Genomic DNA, 17863 nt, shown 5'->3' on the forward strand with positions numbered 1-17863 from the left:
AGGCTGCTCCCCCACCCCCATGCCCACCACAGCCTCACCAGCTAAGCTCTGCCAGCTCAGATCAGCAGACCACAGGATCTGCCTTCCCTCTGCTTTCCCCTCGTCACCCCACAGCCCTGGCATGAGCACCAGGTAGAGTCCAGCTGTGCTGCCCCTGGGCCAGGCCTCTGCCAGCCAGTCCCTCCCACCCTGCTAGGAGCTGTGGTGGCTTCCATGTCCAGCTGTCACCCTCCCTGACTTCAGCTAAAGCCCAGCTGAATGTTTCATCCTTAAACTTTCAGCTCTTAACCCTTTTGCCTTTTAAGCACAGAGCTGCCAGCAAGCCTGGATCTCATCTTCTAGTGCCTCTAGAACATCCTGCTTTCAACCTTTGGTGTCAGAAAATGCAGGGGAAAGGGCTCAGAGAGCAGGGGTGTGGGCATGAGAGGGGCTCTGCAGCATAGACTCATGGAATGGGTTGGGTTGGAAGGGACCTTCAAGATCATCTTGTTCCAACTCCCCTGCCATGGGCAGAGACACCTTCCACTGGAGCAGGTTGCTCAAGGCCTTAAGATATATCATAGAATCAATAAGGTTGGAAAAGACCTCAGAGATCATCAAGTCCAACCTGGCACCCAACACCTCATGGCTACTAAACCATGGCACCAAGTGCCACATCCAGTCCCCTCTTGAACACCTCCAGGGATGGGGACTCCACCACCTCCCAATGGCTAACAACTCTCTCTGGGAAGAACTTTCTCCTCCCCTCCAGCCCAAACCTCCCCTGGCACAGCTTGAGACTGTGTCCTCTTGTTCTGGTGCTGCTTGCCTGGGAGAAGAGACCAACCCCCACCTGGCTACAACCTCCCTTCAGGGAGTTGCAGAGAGCAAGAAGGTCTCCCCTGAGCCTCCTCTTCTGCAGGCTAAGCAACCCCAGCTCCCTCAGCCTCTCCTCACAGGGCTGTGCTCCAGACCTCACCTCAGCCTCATTGCCCTTCTCTGGACACCTTCAAGAGTCTCAATGCCCTTCTTACATGGAGGGGCCAGAACTGGACCCAGGACTCCAGGTGTGGCCTAACCAGTGCTGAGTCCAGGGGCACAATGACTTCCCTGCTCCTGCTGGCCACACTATATCAAGATGTTCTCTCTGAAGTCACAAGGAAGAGGGAAAAAGATCAAGTCAAGGCATGGCCAAGCAATCCTTGAATGTAGGAGAGACCTTTAATGGCATCATTTGGAGAATGAAGCTGCTTTGCAAGACAGACTCAAGGTCAGCTATGCACAGAGCCAGCCTGAGAAAGGAAATCCCTTTACCAGTATGCATTAAGGGGAGGGGGAAATCACATCTAAAGCCAACAGCTTCTCTCAGCAAGTCAAAGCAATCAGGTCAGCCCCCACTGCCACTCAGCTGGGTGACTAACAAGCCTGCTCCTGACCCCAGGTGGGGGCAGGACTCTCACAGTGACTTCACCTGCATCCCACAGCTCAGATGAGCTGACAGTGAGTCAGGGAACATCCCTGGCAGGAGCGCCGGGGGACTGGAGGTGGCTCAGAGCACTGGGACATTCCCCTTGGCACAGCAGGGAATAGGCTGCCCAGGGAGGTGGTGGAGGAGTCACCATCCCTGGAGGTGTTCGAGTGCACATGGCACTTCAGGGCACAGTTTAATGGCCATGGGGGCCTGAGGTGGAGGGTTGGACTTGAGGATCTCAGAGGGCTTGGTCAAGCCAAACGATTCTCAGAGCAGAATACAGAACACATAGAATGAAGCAGGCTGGAAGAGACCTGCAAGAAAACCTTCCTCTATCCCCGTGCTCTGGTGTGGCAAGTGGCCACAAGCTGTGTAGCTCTCCCTTCTCAGGGGACCAGGGGGCATTAGCAAGCCCTTAATTTCATCAAACTCAAGAGGCAGTTGCCACGTGCTGAGCACCATGGAAGGAGGGAAGCTGTGCTCCAGACCCCTCCCCAGCTTGGTTGCCCTTCTCTGGACACCTTCCAGCACCTCAACATCTTCCCTAAACTGAGGAGCCCAGAACTGGACACAGGACTCAAGGTGTGGCCTGAGCAGTGCTGAGCACAGGGCAGAATGAGCTCCCTGCTCCTGCTGGCCACACTCTTCCTGATGCAGACCAGGATGCCCTTGGCCTTCTTGGCTGCCTGGGCACACTGCTGGCTCATGTTCAGCCTACCATCGACCAGCAGTTGGAAGTGACCCTCAGAGGTCATCTTGTCCAACCCCCTCCCCCCTCTGCAGTCAGCAGGGACAGCTCCAGCTGGCTCAGGGTGCTCAGGGCCCCATCACAGATCCAAGCAATCGCCCACGAAAACAAGGAGCACAGAGCCAGGGGGGAAAAAAGCCCCCTTGTGGCAACCCCGGGCCTGCTGGCATCTCAACCCCCCCCAAAACACCCTGCAGAATCAGTGCCCACAGCTCCCAGCTCCTGCTGAATGAGGCACACAGCCTGACTGAAGCAGGAGCTCCGCACTTCGGCGGCCACGCTCCCGACCCTTTGGCAGCCCCCCTCCTGCACCAGCCCTGCTGCACCACCTGTGATCACACCCACCACAGGACTGCCTCTCTGTGGGGGCATGGACCATCTGGTCACTCAGTGCCAGTGGAGCCACCAGCACAGCGGGATCCCAGCTCTGAAGTGGGTATCCTGGCACCAAAGCAGCACCAGCAACCTGCCCTCTCAAGGCACACACACACACACAGAAAGCCCTTCCAAGAGACACAGTTCAGTGGAAAATTACTCACTACAAAGGGGGGAAAAAACCCCAACCAACCCACTGTGTTGTCTGAGGTTATCCCAGCAAACAACAGAAATCAAAGCTGTGGGAGGAAATGGGAGTGGAAAAGAGCCTGGCACAAGGGCAGTCGCCTGGTGGGGAGGGATGAAGTAGACCAGGAGCAGCTCTGCAGACAAAGTCTCAGCAGGTCAGACAGCTTGAGATGGCCTCTGCCAAACCCAAATGGTCCACCCAGAGTGTCTTCAAACAAAGCAAGCTGGGGTTGAAATGGGCATGGCTGGCATCTGCAGGGCAGCTGCTGGCCAGAGAAGGGAATCCCAGCGTGGGGGAGGTCAGAAGGGAGCTCTGGACATCATCCAGTCCAATCCCCCCTGCTCAGAGAAGGGAATCCCAGCATGGGGGAGGTCAGAAGGGAGCTCTGGACATCATCCAGTCCAATCCCCCCTGCTCAGAGAAGGGAATCCCAGCGTGGGGGAGGTCAGAAGGGAGCTCTGGACATCATCCAGTCCAATCCCCCCTGCTCAGAGAAGGGAATCCCAGCGTGGGGGAGGTCAGAAGGGAGCTCTGGAGATCATCCAGTCCAATCCCCCCTGCTTAGAGAAGGGAATCCCAGCGTGGGGGAGGTCAGAAGGGAGCTCTGGAGACAGAATAAAGAATAGAATAAAATTAACCAGGTTGGAAAAGACCTTTGAGATCAGCCAGTCCAACTCCCCTGCTCAGGCAGGGGCACCCACAGCAGCTTGCCCAGGAGCACAATGCCAAGGGGGATTTGGAAGCTCTCCAGAGAAGGAGACTCCACAACCTCTCTGGGCAGCCTGCTCCAGGCCTCCAGCACCCTCACAACAAAGAAGTTTCTCCTCAGTGTCAGATGGAACCTCCTGGGGTCCAGTTTGTGCCCATTGCCCCTTGTCCTCTCAGTGAGCACCATTGAGAAGGGTCTGGCCCCATCCTCTTGCCCCCCACAGCTCCTTTAGCTCTTGCTGAGCACTGATCACATCCCCACTCAGGCTGCTCCTCTCCAGGCTCAACAGTCCCAGGGCTCTCAGCCTTTCCTCCTCACAGAGATGCTCCAGGCCCCTCAGCATCTTTGTAGCCTCTACTTGACTTTCCCCAGTGGTTCCCTGTCCTTCTTCAACTAGGGAGCCCAGAGCTGGACCCAGTACTCCAGCTGTGGCCTCACCAGAGCAGAGGGGCAGGAGAACCTCCCTTGACCTGCAGGCCACACTCTTCCTCATGCCCCCCAGCAAACCATCAGCCTTCTTTGCCACGAGGGCACACTGCTGGCTCAGGGTGCACTTGCTGGCCAACAGCCCTCCCAGAAACTCTTGACAGGTCTCCTCTGCTGTTACCTGCACATTGCAAAGGACCCAGCCCACAGGCAGGGGGGGGTCACAAACACCCCAGCAGCAGGAGCAGCCACCACCTGCCACGGGGCTCCCAGACCTCCTCCTGGAAGCGCAGGGCTCCTTGTGGCGCTGGAAGGATGGAGAGGAGCAGCAGCTAACCCACTCTTGGCTGCCTCCACAGAGCAGCCTTGCTCAGCCTCCAAACATGCAGCATCCCAGCCATTTGGATGCTAATTCTCACATTGTAGCCAGAACAATCTCCACAAATGAGGCTGCCCACTCCCTATCTACAGCCAGTCTAAGGCAAATGAGATGTTTGCTCCTCTTCTGGGAGACAGGAAATGAAACCAGCAACTAATCATTTAGCTGGAGGTAAACTCCAGAGGAACAGCACCAAGCACTCCACAATGAAAACCACTCCTCCTGGCTGCAGCTGGGAGCACAGGCCAAGTGGTCCCTGCCGTGGGAGAGGGGGTCACCAGGCTGCCCCACAACAAGGTGGCCACACAAGCTTGCTGAATTCCCTGCAGCTCCAAAATACAACAGAGGACAAGAGCTGAATCAGTGACTCATGAGCAGGGAGCTAGCCCTGCTCTGCTCCATGGGCATGCCTGAACACATCCAAGTGCCAGGTGCTGCACATTGGCCACAGCAACCCCAGGCAGCGCTACAGGCTGGGGGCAGAGTGGCTGAGAGCAGCCAAGCAGAGAGGGACCTGGGGGTGCTGATGGACAGTAGGCTGAACATGAGCCTGCAGTGTGCCCTGGGGACCAAGAAGGGAAATGGCTCTCATCAGCCTCTCCCCTGCTTGCTGGACAGCGCAGGGAGCTCTCAGCCTCTCCCCTGCTTGCTGGACACAGCAGGGAGCTCTCAGCCTCTCCCCTGCTTGCTGGACAGCACAGAGAGCTCTCAGCCTCTCCCCTGCTTGCTGGACAGCGCAGGGAGCTCTCAGCCTCTCCCCTGCTTGCTGGACAGCGCAGGGAGCTCTCAGCCTCTCCCCTGCTTGCTGGACAGCACAGGGAGCTCTCAGCCTCTCCCCTGCTTGCTGGGCAGAGCAGGGAGCTCTCAGCCTCTCCCCTGCTTGCTGGGCAGAGCAGGGAGCTCTCAGCCTCTCCCCTGCTTGCTGGACAGCGCAGGGAGCTCTCAGCCTCTCCCCTGCTTGCTGGGCAGAGCAGGGAGCTCTCAGCCTCTCCCCTGCTTGCTGGACAGAGCAGGGAGCTCTCAGCCTCTCCCCTGCTTGCTGGACAGCGCAGGGAGCTCTCAGCCTCTCCCTCGGATGCTGGACAGAGCAGGGAGCTCTCAGCCCTTCTCCCCCTTGCTGGACAAAGCAGGGAGCTCTCAGCCTCTCCCTCGGATGCTGGACAGAGCAGGGAGCTCTCAGCCTCTCCCTCGGATGCTGGACAGAGCAGGGAGCTCTCAGCCCTTCTCTCCCTTGCTGGACAGAGCAGGGAGCTCTCAGCCCTTCTCCTCCTTGCTGGACAGAGCAGGGAGCTCTCAGCCTTTCCCCATCCCAGATCCCAACTTTCCTTTGACTATCTTTTTCTCCTCTCCAAAAGTAAACCCACAACCTCAGCTACCCAACCACCCCCAGCTCCCTAGGCCCCGGTGGGGAATGAGATCCCTGCTAGAAAATTCCCAGGCTCACTCAAAGTCCATTTTGCCCACAGCTGAGGTTCATAACCATCTCCAGCCCCAGCTGCCACTTACAGTGGTGGAACAAGCCAAATATCACAGCAATTACAACAACCACTGAGGTGCAGAGCTCAGGGGCAAATCAATACCTCTGGCTTTAATGAGTCTGAGGCAATATTGACTCACAAGCCTGCTTTACCTGGCTGCCTTTTCCCAGGGAAGTCACCCTCCAACCTGTTGTGGATTACTCAGGGATGTTTGCAGTCTCCATTTCCCAGGCTGTGCTTCTGGCAAAGCCTTCCTCTGGTTATTAATGGGTTCCTTGTGAAGCACAACCCCTCCAGTGTGCTTGGCCATGCATCTCTGTGAGGGGGAAAGGCTGAGAGCCCTGGGGCTGTTGAGCTTAGAGAAGAGCAGCCTCAGAGGGGATCTGCTCAGTGCTCAGCAAGAGCTAAAGGAGCTGTGGGGAGCAAGAGGATGAGGTCAGTGGTGCCCAGCAACAGGACGAGGAGCAATGGGCACAAACTGGAACCCAGGAGGTTCCATCTGAACAGGAGGAGAAAATTCCTTGGTGTGAGGCTGCTGGAGCCCTGGAGCAGGCTGCCCAGAGAGGTTATGGAGACTCCTCCTCTGGGGAGCTTGCAAACCCCTCTGGCCATTGTGCTCCTGGGCAAGCTGCTGTGGGTGCCCCTGCTTGAGCTGGGGGGTTGGACTGGATGATGTCCAGAGATCCCTCCCAACCCCACCATGGAAGGATTCTGGGATTCTGTGAAGTGGAAGAGCTTGGCTGCAACTTGTGATGGTGCTGGAAATGTCTGTCTGGCACCTGCCTGTGGTTGCTGGGAAGAGAAGAAGCTGTATCTTGCAAGGCAGGGTTTGATAACAGGGAATTTTGTAAACAAGCCTGCTAACAAATGGGTGTTGCAGCAACCAGACAGGCAACTGGCAGGCATTTCATTTTCAAATGAGAAGATAACTCTGGTTTGGGAGAGATAGCAGACTGAGAAGTTCTGCCTGAGCTGGGGGAGGGAGGGGGAAATGGCTTTCAGCTGCAGTGCAGGCAGTGTGCTGGAATGTCCTGGCTTTTCCATCCTCCATCCCCAGCATGCTGTGCCCCACAGGCACCCAGAAGTAGGTGTTTGGGTTAATCTTTGTGCCCCAGAGCTGAGCAGAGAGCCTGTGCGTGCTTTGCTTTGGACACTGAACCACCACAAGGCAAGCTGAGAGAATAGAATAAACCAGGTTGGAAGAGACCTTTGAGATCATCAAGTCCAACCTACCATCCAACCCCACCTAATCAACTAACCCATGGCACCAAGCACCCTATCAAGTCTCCTCCTGAACACCTCCAGGGATGGGGACTCCACCACCTCCCTGGGCAGCACATCCCAATGGCCAATCACTCTTTCTGTGTAGAACTTTCTCCTAACCTCCAGCCTAAACCTCCCCTGGCACAGCTTGAGACTGTGTCCTCTTGTTCTGGTGCTGCTTGCCTGGGAGAAGAGACCAACCCCCTCCTGGCTACAGCCTCCCTTCAGGGAGTTGCAGAGAGCAAGAAGGTCTCCCCTGAGCCTCCTCTTCTCCAGGCTAAGCAACCCCAGCTCCCTCAGCCTCTCCTCCCAGGGCTGTGCTCCAGACCCCTCCCCAGCTTTGTTGCCCTTCTCTGGACACCTTCCAGCACCTCAACATCTTTCCTAGACTGAGGAGCCCTGAACTGGACACAGTACTCAAGGTGTGGCCTAACCAGTGCAGTGTACAGGGGCACAATGACCTCCCTGCTCCTGCTGGCCACACTGTTCCTGCTGCAGGCCAGGATGCCATTGGCCTTCTTGGCCACCTGGGCACACTGCAGGCTCATGTTCAGCCTACCATCGACCAGCACCCCCAGGTCCCTCTCTGCCTGGCTGCTCTCAGCCACTCTGCCCCCAGCCTGTAGCACTGCCTGGGGGTTGCTGGGGCCAATGTGCAGAGCCTGGCACTTAGATGTGTTCAATCTCCTGCCCTTGGCCTCTGCCCATCTGCCTGAGACTGCATGCAGACAAAAACCAGCCCAGGGCTGCTGCTGGGAAACGTCAGCTGGGTGAGCTGGTGGCAAAGCTCTGTGCTGACTGGAAGGCAATGGAGTTGGTCCTTACAAATACAGCCCTGCCTCAGATTGTCCCTAATGTCCCCTCACTTCCCTGAGTGACCTTTCAGCACTTTGCAGCACCTGAGAAGTGCTAATGTGGTGGCACTGCCAAAGGCTTGCAGAGGGAAGGGGAAGCTGTTTCCTGTGGAGCTGAACCAGAGCTTGCTCCTGGAAAGAGACCTTGATTCAGAGAGGCAATTAAAGAACTGCTCAGATGACATCAGAGAGTGCCCACGTGGACTTGCTGCCCCAAAACTGACAGATCCAAATGGGGAAGGGGAATGTGGAGTGTGTGTTAAGTGCTGGGATGAACTTCTGAACACCTCAAAGCAGCACTTAAAGACTGCAGTGAGAAGGGGAAAAAACCCCCAGCTCCTGAGTGAATTAAAAAAGCCAAGCATGTTTAAAGCCTCTGTCAGCAGTGTGGGGAAGGCTTCTGGTTAGGTTTGGAAGGGCTTTTGGGTTTGTTGGGGTTGGTTTGTTTAGTTTTGGGGGGAGGGGGGGGTGATTCAGCACCTAGAAGAGCAGATTAAAGTTCATGGTGAAGGAATGATTGAGATTTCAATGGAGAGGATGGAAAAGGATGGAATTAACCAGGTTGGAAAAGACCTCAGAGATCATTCAGCCCAACCTATCACCCAGCACCATCTAATCAACTAAACCATGGCACCAAGTGCCTCATCCAGGCTCCTCCAGGGATGGGGACTCCACCACCTCCCTGGGCAGCACATCCCAATGGCCAAGCTCTCTTGCTGGGAAGAACTTCTTCCTAACACCCAGCCTCAAACCTCCCCTGGTGCAGCTTGAGACTGTGTCCTCTTACCCACCAGCAGTTGTAGCTTCTCAACACAGTCCTGGTTTGTGCTGGGTGGTTATTGGGATTCTCCCTGCATATTTCCTTGGGATGGGAATCACCTTCCTGCAGCCTATTAAGAACTAGGCAAGAGGAGAAGATGCCTAAGGCTCCTCCAGTGCCTGCTAGGGTTTTTCAGAGCTGTTGCTTTTGCTGCTGGTGAGCAGACCACTTTTGTCTGGCACTGTGATGGTCAGGGTCTGGTTGTCCTCTAGGCAAAGTGGATTCTGAGAGGATGTGGGCAGTGCAACTGCCTGCCTCAGGCTTTGCATCAGCTCATCCCACCTAAACCCTTCCCTGGATGGATGTCCAGACACAGCAGAAGACCTCTTAACTTCTCACTGTCAGTCTTTGGGGTTTAGGATGTTGCTTACATGACCATTCAGCAGAAGGCCTTATTGGCTCTGGCCAAACCAGTTCCTAACACCACACTTCTGCAAAGACCAACTCAGTCCACTAAGCCACCAGCTCACCCCAGAAGACATTCCCCAGCAGAAGCCCCAGGCTGGTTTTCATCTCCAGCTCTCAGCTTGGCTTGTGGTGGTTCAGTGTCCACAGTGCCAGCTCTGGGACACAAAGATCAACCCCAACCCCAAGCCCTCTCACTTCTGGCCTGCCCCTGTAAGGGCACAGCACACTGGGGGTGGATGAAGGCATCACAGCACATAAACTCTGAGCATTAGGAGAGTGTGCTGGAAGAGACATCAAGAAGGCATGAAAGGAGGGTCCCAAATGCAACCTGTGGCCCCTGGGGCCAAGAGGAACGCTCCCAGTGATGTCTGTTTGCTGACAATATTTTGCCTCAGCCTTTCCTCACAGGGCATCAGCTCATCCATACGTGCACCACTGAGCTGGGATCACTTAAGATCATGTTATAGCTGCTTCTATTCCTGTTGGGCTTGTGAAACACAAATCTCCCTGCCATCTGTTGGCACTGCTGCTACCACGAGCTGCAAGACGCTCAGGAAAGACACTGCAACACTTCAGGGAAAGCTTTAGTCATTTCTCTGCTTCCAAAGCCTCATCTTGAAGCTTCCACAGAATCACAGAGTGGTAGAGGTTGGAAGGGGCCTCTGGAGATCATCCAACCCCGCTGTCAAGGCAGGGGCACGTAGAGAGGTCACACAGGAACTCATCCAGGCTGGTTTTGAAGACCTCCAGAGATGGAGGCTCCACCACTGGAGCAGCTCTCCTGTGAGGACAGACTGAAGGAGTTGGGGCTGTTCAGTCTGGAGAAGAGAAGGCTCTGAGGTGACCTCATGGTGGCCTTCCAGTGTCTGAAGGGGGCTACAAGAAGGCTGGGGAGGGACTGCTCAGGGAGTGATAGGACTAGGGGGAATGGAATGAAGCTGGAGGTGGGGAGATTCAGGCTGGAGGTGAGGAGGAAGTTCTTCCCCATGAGAGTGGTGAAGCCCTGGAATGGGTTGTCCAGGGAGGTGGCTGAGGCCCCATGCCTGGAGGTGTTTAAGCCCAGGCTGGATGAGGCTCTGGGCAGCCTGATCTAGTGTGAGGTGTCCCTGCCCATGGCAGGGGGCTTGGAACTAGATGATCCTTGTGGTCCCTTCCAACCCTGACTGATACTATGATACCTCTCTGGGCAGCCTGCTCCAGGGCTCCCTCACCCTTAAATTCAAGAAGTTCCTCCTCATCTTTGGATTGAGCTTCTGATGTTCCAGTTGGTGCCCACTACCCCTTGTCCTGCCACTGGGGACCACTGAAAAAAGCCTGGTGCTATCCTCTTGACACCCACCCTTGATCAGATCCCCCTCAGGCTGCTCTTTTCCAGCCTAGAAAGCCCCAATTCCCTCAGCCTTTCCTCCTCAGAGAGCTGTTCCAGTCCCCTCAGCATCTTTGCAGCCCTTTGCTGTTCCCTCTCCAGCAGTTCCCTGTCCTCCTTGAACTGGGGAGCCCAGAACTGGCCCCAGGTCTGCAGATGTGGCCTCACCAGAGCCCAGCAGGGCTGTTTTGTTCTGCACCCATCACACCAGAAAGCTGCTAACCATCACTGGAAGTGTTTAAGGAGAGACTGGATAGGGCACTATGGTGCCATGGTTTAGTTGATTAGATGGTGTTGGGTGGTAGGTTGGACTGGATGATCTCAAAGGTCTTTTCCCACCTGGCTAATTCTATTCTATCCTATCCTAAATGATAGAATCAGAGAATTGTTTAGGCTGAAAGAGTCCTTCAGGGTCATGGAGTCCAACAATTACTGTACCTCTGAGAAGTTCTGGGCTCCTCAGTTTAAGGAGGGCATTGAGACACTTGAAGGTGTCCAGAGAAGGGCAACAAGGCTGGGGAGGGGTTTGGAGCACAGCCCTGGGAGGAGAGGCTGAGGGAGCTGGGGTTGCTTAGCCTGGAGAAGAGGAGGCTCAGGGGAGACCTCATTGCCCTCTACAACTACCTGAAAGGTGGTTGTAGCCAGGAAGGGGTTGGTCTCTTCTCCCAGGCAACCAGCACCAGAACAAGAGGACACAGTCTCAAGCTGTGCCAGGTTTAGGCTGGAGGTGAGGAGAAAGTTCTTCACCGAGCGAGTCGTTCGCCGTTGGAATGTGCTGCCCAGGGAGGTGGTGGAGTCCCCATCCCTGGAGGTGTTCAAGAGGAGACTGGATGTGGCACTTGGAGCCATGGTCTACTCATGAGGTCTGTGGTGACAGGTTGGACTCGATGATCCTCGAGGTCTCTTCCAACCTTGGTGATACTGTGAAGAGTTTTGGGTTCATGCAGCAAAGACTGACACTACCTGCTCTGCAAGCTGACACGATCTGCTCCGCAACCAGGTGCAAAACCCAGCTCTGGATTGCTTTGAAGTCCCCAATCAGTGCAGAACCAGGTCCTGCCATGGCAACAGCCAGAGAGCCACAAGGAGAGGCTGACATTTTGGCAGCAGAGAGAAGAGGGCTGGGTGGGGAGGAAGGAGGCTCCCCCCTGGCAGCCAGATCTCCTCTGCCCTGAAGGCTGAGGAGAGCTGCGAGAGACGGAGGAAAGCAGCACAAACCCTGCGCTGGGTCTGAAGGAGCAAGGCAGGGGTTTGGGCAGTGTGAGAGCACTTGTGCACACCCCTGCTTTCATCTTCAAGAGGAGGGAAAATGGTCCCTGGTGATTAGCAATCCTCTCTTCGGGAGGGGAATCGATGCAGGCATCCAAGAAAGGCTGCGTTAAAGCCCTCTGTTTGCTTTTGATCGAGGAACATCTGAAGGAGGCTGACCCAGCTGCTTGAGAGGCAGCAGAAGGCCCTTCTGCAAACAGCAGCTTCCCTTACAAACCTGCAGCTTATCATCCTCATCTTCATGATTGCCTGAGGAGCTTCTGACAGCTGCACAGAGGCCCTTTTTTCCCCCCTCCCTCTCGAACTGGCCTTGAGCGCCTTTAAAGCGATCCCCATTAAATTTTAAACTCCTAAGAACAGCAAATTAATTCCCAATTTTCTACCACTCCAGAATGGAGTCGCTGGCATTGACACCTGCAAGCTGATCCTCTGCAGCTAAGCTCCAGGAACACAAAGCCAAGCTGCAAACAGGTCACTCCCAGCAGTAACTGCATCTTACTGAGCCATGGAGACGACGCGGCCGAGGAGTGGGGACACGGCATCGCCAGGGTGGGAGGGAGAGACACTGCCTGCTCTCCCTGCAGAGCCATGGAATTGATTTGCTTGGAAGAGACCTTTCAGCTCATCCAGTCCAACCATAAACCCAGCAGGGCCAGGGCACCACTAAGCCGTGGCCCTCAGCACCGCATCGCCATAGCTTTGGGAGCCCTCCAGGGATGGGGGCTCCACCACTGCCCTGGGCAGCCTGGGCCAGGCCTTGACAACCCTCAAGGGGAAGGAATTGTTCTTCACATCCAACCTAAAACTCCCCTGGGGCAACTTGAGGCCCCTTCCTCTTGTCCTACCACTTGTTCCTTGGGAGAAGAGAGCAGCCCCCACCTGGCTCCTTTCAGGGAGCTGCAGAGAGTGAGGAGGTCTCCTCTCAGTTCCCCCAGCTGCTCCTCACCAGCCCTCTTCTCCAGGCCCTTCACCAGCTTTGTTGCCCTTTTCTGAACATGCTCCAGCACCTCGAGGTCCTTCTTGGAGTAAGGGGCCCCAAAACTGAACCCAGTATTTGAGGTGTGGCCTCACCAGTGCAGATACAGGAGGGCAATCACTCCCCTAATCCTGCTGTCACACACTTCCTGATGCAGAAACACATGCGATGAAACTGTGCCAGGGGAGGTTGAGGTTGGAAAGGAGGTAAAAATTCCCTCCTGCAGAAGTGCTCAGGCATTGGAACAGGCTGCCCAAGGAGGTGGTGGAGTCCCCATCCCTGGAGGTGCTCAAGAAATGTGTGGCCATGGCACTGTGGGACAGGGTTTGATGGCCCTGGTGGTGTTGGGTTGATGCTTGGACTGGATGATCTCAGAGGGCTTCTCCACCCCAAGCAGTTCTATGATACTATCACAGAATGAGCCAACAGCTGCCCAGTGACAACCACTCAAGTTACTGAAAGACAACCAATAGAGGCAGTGGGAGGCCAGGGCCCAGCAGCCACCAGGCTGTGGTCAGTCAACAACCAGATCCGAGAAGAGGCAGCAAAATGTCCAGCGCAGGCAGAGCGGCTATGGAGAGGCAGGAGGACTTAAAGCCTCCTGCTGAGTGGCAAGCTAAATATAAATGAAGGGTGGTGGGTTTTTTTTTTTTTGGCCAAAGAACAAACAAGACAACTGTTTACCTTCATGTTCCATTCAGCTTTCCAAGCAGCTCACTTTCCAGCAGGCTGCAGCACAAGGCTGTGTTCCACGGGGAACACCTGCTTCTTCCCACCTATTCCTGTCTGCACTGCAATTACCTGGAGCTCATCAAACACACACCACAGGATTCTCCTCTGGTGTCAAAAAAAGAAACTCAGCAAAGACATGGGTTGCATGAATATTTTTAGCTGGGAAAAAAAAAAATGATCCATTAAAGCTGGGTTAAGTCAGGGCCTGGGGGTTTAAAGAGTCATAGAATTGTTTGGGTGGGAAAAGACCTCCAAGATCAGGGAGTCCAACCTTCAGCTTACACCATAGTGGCCATTAAACCGTGTCCCAGAGTGCCATGACCATGTCCTAAAGTGCCATGGAGCCTTATGAGGAGAGGCTGAGGGAGCTGGGGGTGCTCAGCCTGGAGAAGAGGAGGCTCAGGGGAGACCTTCTTGACCTCTACAACTGCCTGAAGGGAGGTTGTAGCCAGGAAGGGGTTGGTCTCTTCTCCCAGGCAGTCCCCCCCATGGCAAGGGTTTGGAATGAGATGATCTTTAAGGTCCCTTCCAACCTAAACCATTCTTTGATTCTTATCCTGCAGGAGAGGAAGCAGGGCTCAGAAAATCATACTGTCACTCCTCCCCTTGCAGCCTGCTGAAAACTAGTCAAATTTCAATAGAATAGAATAGACCAGGCCAGGTTGGAAGAGACCTTTGAGATTATTGCATCCAACCTATCACCCAACACCATCTAATCAACTAAACCATGGCACCAAGCAACCCATCCAGTCTCCTCCTAAACACCTCCAATGATGGCGACTCCACCACCTCCCTGGGCAGCACATTCTAAGGGGCAATATTTCTCTCTATGAAGAATTTCTTCCTAACCTCCAGCCTAAACCTCCCCTGGTGCAGCTTGAGACTGTGTCCTCTTGTTCTGGGTGCCTGGGAGAAGACACCAACCCCCTCCTGGCTACAACCTCCCTTCAGGCAGTTGGAGAGAGCAAGGTGGTCTCCCCTGAGCCTCCTCTTCTCGAGGCTAAGCAACTCCAGCTCCCTCAGCCTCTCCTCATAGGGTTTGTGCTCCAAACCCCTCCCCAGCTTTGTTGCCCTTCTCTGGACATACTGAATCATAGAATCAACAAGGTTGGAAAAGACCTCAAAGATCATCCAGTCCAACCTGGCACCCAACACATCATGGCTAACTAAACCATGGCACCAAGTGCCACATCCAATCCCCTCTTGAACACCTCCAGGGATGGAGACTCCACCACCCCCCTGGGCAGCACATCCCAATGGCTAAACAACTCTCTCTGGGAAGAACTTCCTCCTCACCTCCAGCCTAATTTGCTGCTTGCAGGATGAGTTTGATTTATCAGCAGCATATGGGGGGGAGGGGGGAGCAAATAACCCCCCCCATCTGATAGCACCACTGATTTCAACCTGCAAACCTACTGCAGATCAGGGCTTCTCCAAAATACAAACATATTAACCATGGCAACAACCAAATCTCGAGGTCCCTTTGCTCACTGCAGAGCATTGGGTAATTTGGATTCACTGCAGCTTATCTGTTTGCCCTCCTCAGACCTTGTCTGCACAGTATTTTATTCATCCACTTATCACACCAGGATGACAGAGGTGGTGTGGCCTCCCCAAGCCTGATCCCTGGCTGTCCCCAAGCTAAAGGGAGCTCACCTGCTCCCAGCAGGTCAAGCAGAGTCCACAGCTGAAGCCAAACCTCATTAGCTATGGTCTCATGAAGTGAAAACATGCAGCTGGGTGAAAGGTAAAAGTTCCAAGAGTTGGAATAAAAGAAAAATAGTATAAGATTTCTTCAGCTGGACCTTCCTACTACTCCTGGGAGTCTGCACAAGCTCCTGACTTAACCTGGAGTCAGTCTAGAAGAGGAAGAAAAAAACCTAAGTGCGTGAGCAAAACAGGCCCTAGTGAGCAGGGAGCTCCAGGGACGCTGCTAAACAACTGCATCACTGTGGGATCACGGTTCCCCAGGACTTCTGAATCCCAACAGAGCAAAGCCCAGGTGGAGGAAGCACACAGCAGGGGTCTGGCATGGAATTCCCCCACCTCACTGGGGCTTCCAGCAGGCACCAAGCTGGGAGGAACCTGAAGGTAAGGCCAACCACTTGGTGCTGGCAAAGCACCCACCTCTGCACCGATGCCCCAAGGCTGAGACCACCAGGAAAAGTCTTCTGCCCCTTGCTAAAGGGCTGCTGGAGAGCCACCAGCGTGCAGCACACACCCAGGTCACAGCACCACGACATGCTGGCTGGTGGCATTGCCACAGGGCAGAAGGGCTTTCCCCCTACACCACCTCTCTCCTTCCACTCACCAAGCTCCTGTACCATGTGTTTATTTTGCCAAAGGGCAGCAGAAGGGCACGACACAACCCTCAGCTCTCCTCCCCTAGGCACAAGCATCACCACTTCAAGCACTGAGGCCCTGGAGGAAGAGCAAAGGGAGAGAAGCTCAACACTGAGCAGAAGAGGCTCAGGTGCCTGCAGAGGCCACAGCAGTCTCTGGGAGGAAGCTCCTGCCCACTGGCCAAGTGGTGCAGGCCATGGACAATCCTCAGCCCCCATCCTGCCGCGGCAGTCGACGTGCAGTCTGCTGTTTTGCCTCTCTGTGCTCAGGAGCAGTAGCAGACAGACAGCAATAATGAGATGTCAGCTTTATCCACCACACTAAATAAATGTCAGACCCTTTGCCTGCTTTAATAGCCGTTGCCACGGCAACCAGGAGTATTCCTTTACCACCACACCCGGCACAGGATTAGAGGTGGGAAGTGGTCTGGATGCACAGCCCAACATGCTGGCACTGCCCCCCCACCCCAGACCTGCCACCCACGGGTCCTCTTGCTCTACTCTCAGCAGGGATGTTCCACGTTCTGGAGCCCATAAGCTGGGTATCAAGATGTTCCCAAGACCAGAGACAGAACGTCACACAGCACACCCTCCAAAATCCCAGGGAAGCCGACCTACGGGGACAGACCACAGGCAGGAGATGACAACAGCTCCCGGCAATCCAACGTTCTGCCACGGGGCAGAGCAAGCCCAGGCTCTCCTGCAGCAAGCCCCACCATATCCAGCCCCTTCAGACTCCGCAGCAACGCGCAGGTGGCTCAGACGGCCCCTCGCAGCCCACCTCCGTGCACCAGCGACACTCAAACTACGTGGCAGAGCCACGGGACTCTCAGCTCCATGTTTCCACCTCCCCTTAGCTCACTGTGTCAATGCCACACACACGATAAACGCTGAGCTCTGTGCAGGCAGAAGGACCTTGAGGCAGCTCAGCAGCAAACACAGCATAAACTAACAGAGTTAAAGGTGCCCGAGAGAGAGCGAGAGCAGAGCAAGCAGATGGAAAACGCATTTTGCACTGGACACGTGAGCAGAGAGAGAATCCTTTAGGTTGGAAGAGACCTTTAAGACCATCGAGTCGTGTGCGTGGTCCCCATCTTCTCGGCTGGGCTGGGCTCCCCAACACCCACCCTGCCAGGGAGCTGCGGCGAGCGAGGTCCAGCCCAGCCGCCAAGGTGAGGAGCACCGGGAGCCATCCATCCCCCTTTACCCTGCGGAAAATCACAACTTGTGCGAGCGGCTCATGCCACCGGCAAAGGCGATTTGGGGGAGATACAGGACATGGCGATGCCAAAATTCACCGGTGCCGCAGGGATGCTCCTCCACCTCCCCGGGAGCCGAGCAGCCGCGGGGTGGGCTCACGCCCCGACCGTAGCCCTGCCTGGGGTTAAGGGGTTTGGGGGAGGACTTAAATTCCCTGCTGCAGTAGCAGCAGCACCGGAGCTGCGGGCAGACGAACCCGGGGGGCCGGGGTTCCGCTGCGAGGAGGGTCCCGCCGCAGCCGCCCGCCACCGAGCCGTGCCACAAGGGACCGGGGAAGGCGGGGGGTGGCCACGGAGCCGCTGCCGCCGGGTCCGCCGCCGTCCCGCACCCACCTCCTTCTTCACGGTGCGCAGCAGCCGCTGCCGGGTCTCCGCCTCTGTGGGGAGAAGCGGGGAGAGGCCCGTTAGTGCGGCCCCGCTCCCGGCCCCGCCACCCGCACCCCCGGCCCCGCCGCCCTTACCCGCCGGGGCCGCCGCCATGGCCGCGCTCCTCCGCTCCGCAGCGCCGGCAGGCTGTGGCGACGGAGCCCACCGCTGCGCTCCGAGCCGCGGGGCCGGGCCGGGCTGACCGGGCCGCGCCCGCCGGGGTGGGGCCGACCGCTGCCGCCGCCAATCCGCGTCGGCTACCGGGCGCCGGGCGGCCGGCACCCCCGGCGCCGGGCGAGCCTCGCGGGGCGAGCGGCCGGACGCGGACCCTCGGGCGGGGCACCGCCGTCGGGTCCGGGCACCCCGGAGCCTCAGAGGGAGCGACCCCAAGCAGGTCCTGACCCTCGGGTGGGACCCCAGCCGGAGCCGGGCTCTAACGGAGAGGACCTCAAC

The 17863-nt window shown here is 56.2% G+C and overlaps 1 protein-coding gene across 1 annotated transcript in view; it reads right to left on the reverse strand.

The window, feature by feature from the left end:
* The window catches only part of SGSM1 (small G protein signaling modulator 1), a 56337-nt gene extending 38742 nt beyond the window's left edge, over positions 1–17595 (reverse strand). Inside the window, exons 1-2 of the mRNA XM_054173030.1 lie at positions 17506–17595; positions 17378–17421 (exon numbers count right to left, since the gene is read on the reverse strand). Coding sequence (XP_054029005.1) covers positions 17378–17421; positions 17506–17524 — 63 coding nt within the window. The 5' untranslated portion in view covers positions 17525–17595. The remainder of the gene's footprint in view (positions 1–17377; positions 17422–17505) is intronic.
* Between the last annotated feature and the right edge of the window lie 268 nt (positions 17596–17863).

This window comes from Dryobates pubescens, chromosome 25 (assembly GCF_014839835.1).
Source record: "Dryobates pubescens isolate bDryPub1 chromosome 25, bDryPub1.pri, whole genome shotgun sequence".
NCBI classification, from domain to species: Eukaryota; Metazoa; Chordata; class Aves; order Piciformes; family Picidae; genus Dryobates; species Dryobates pubescens.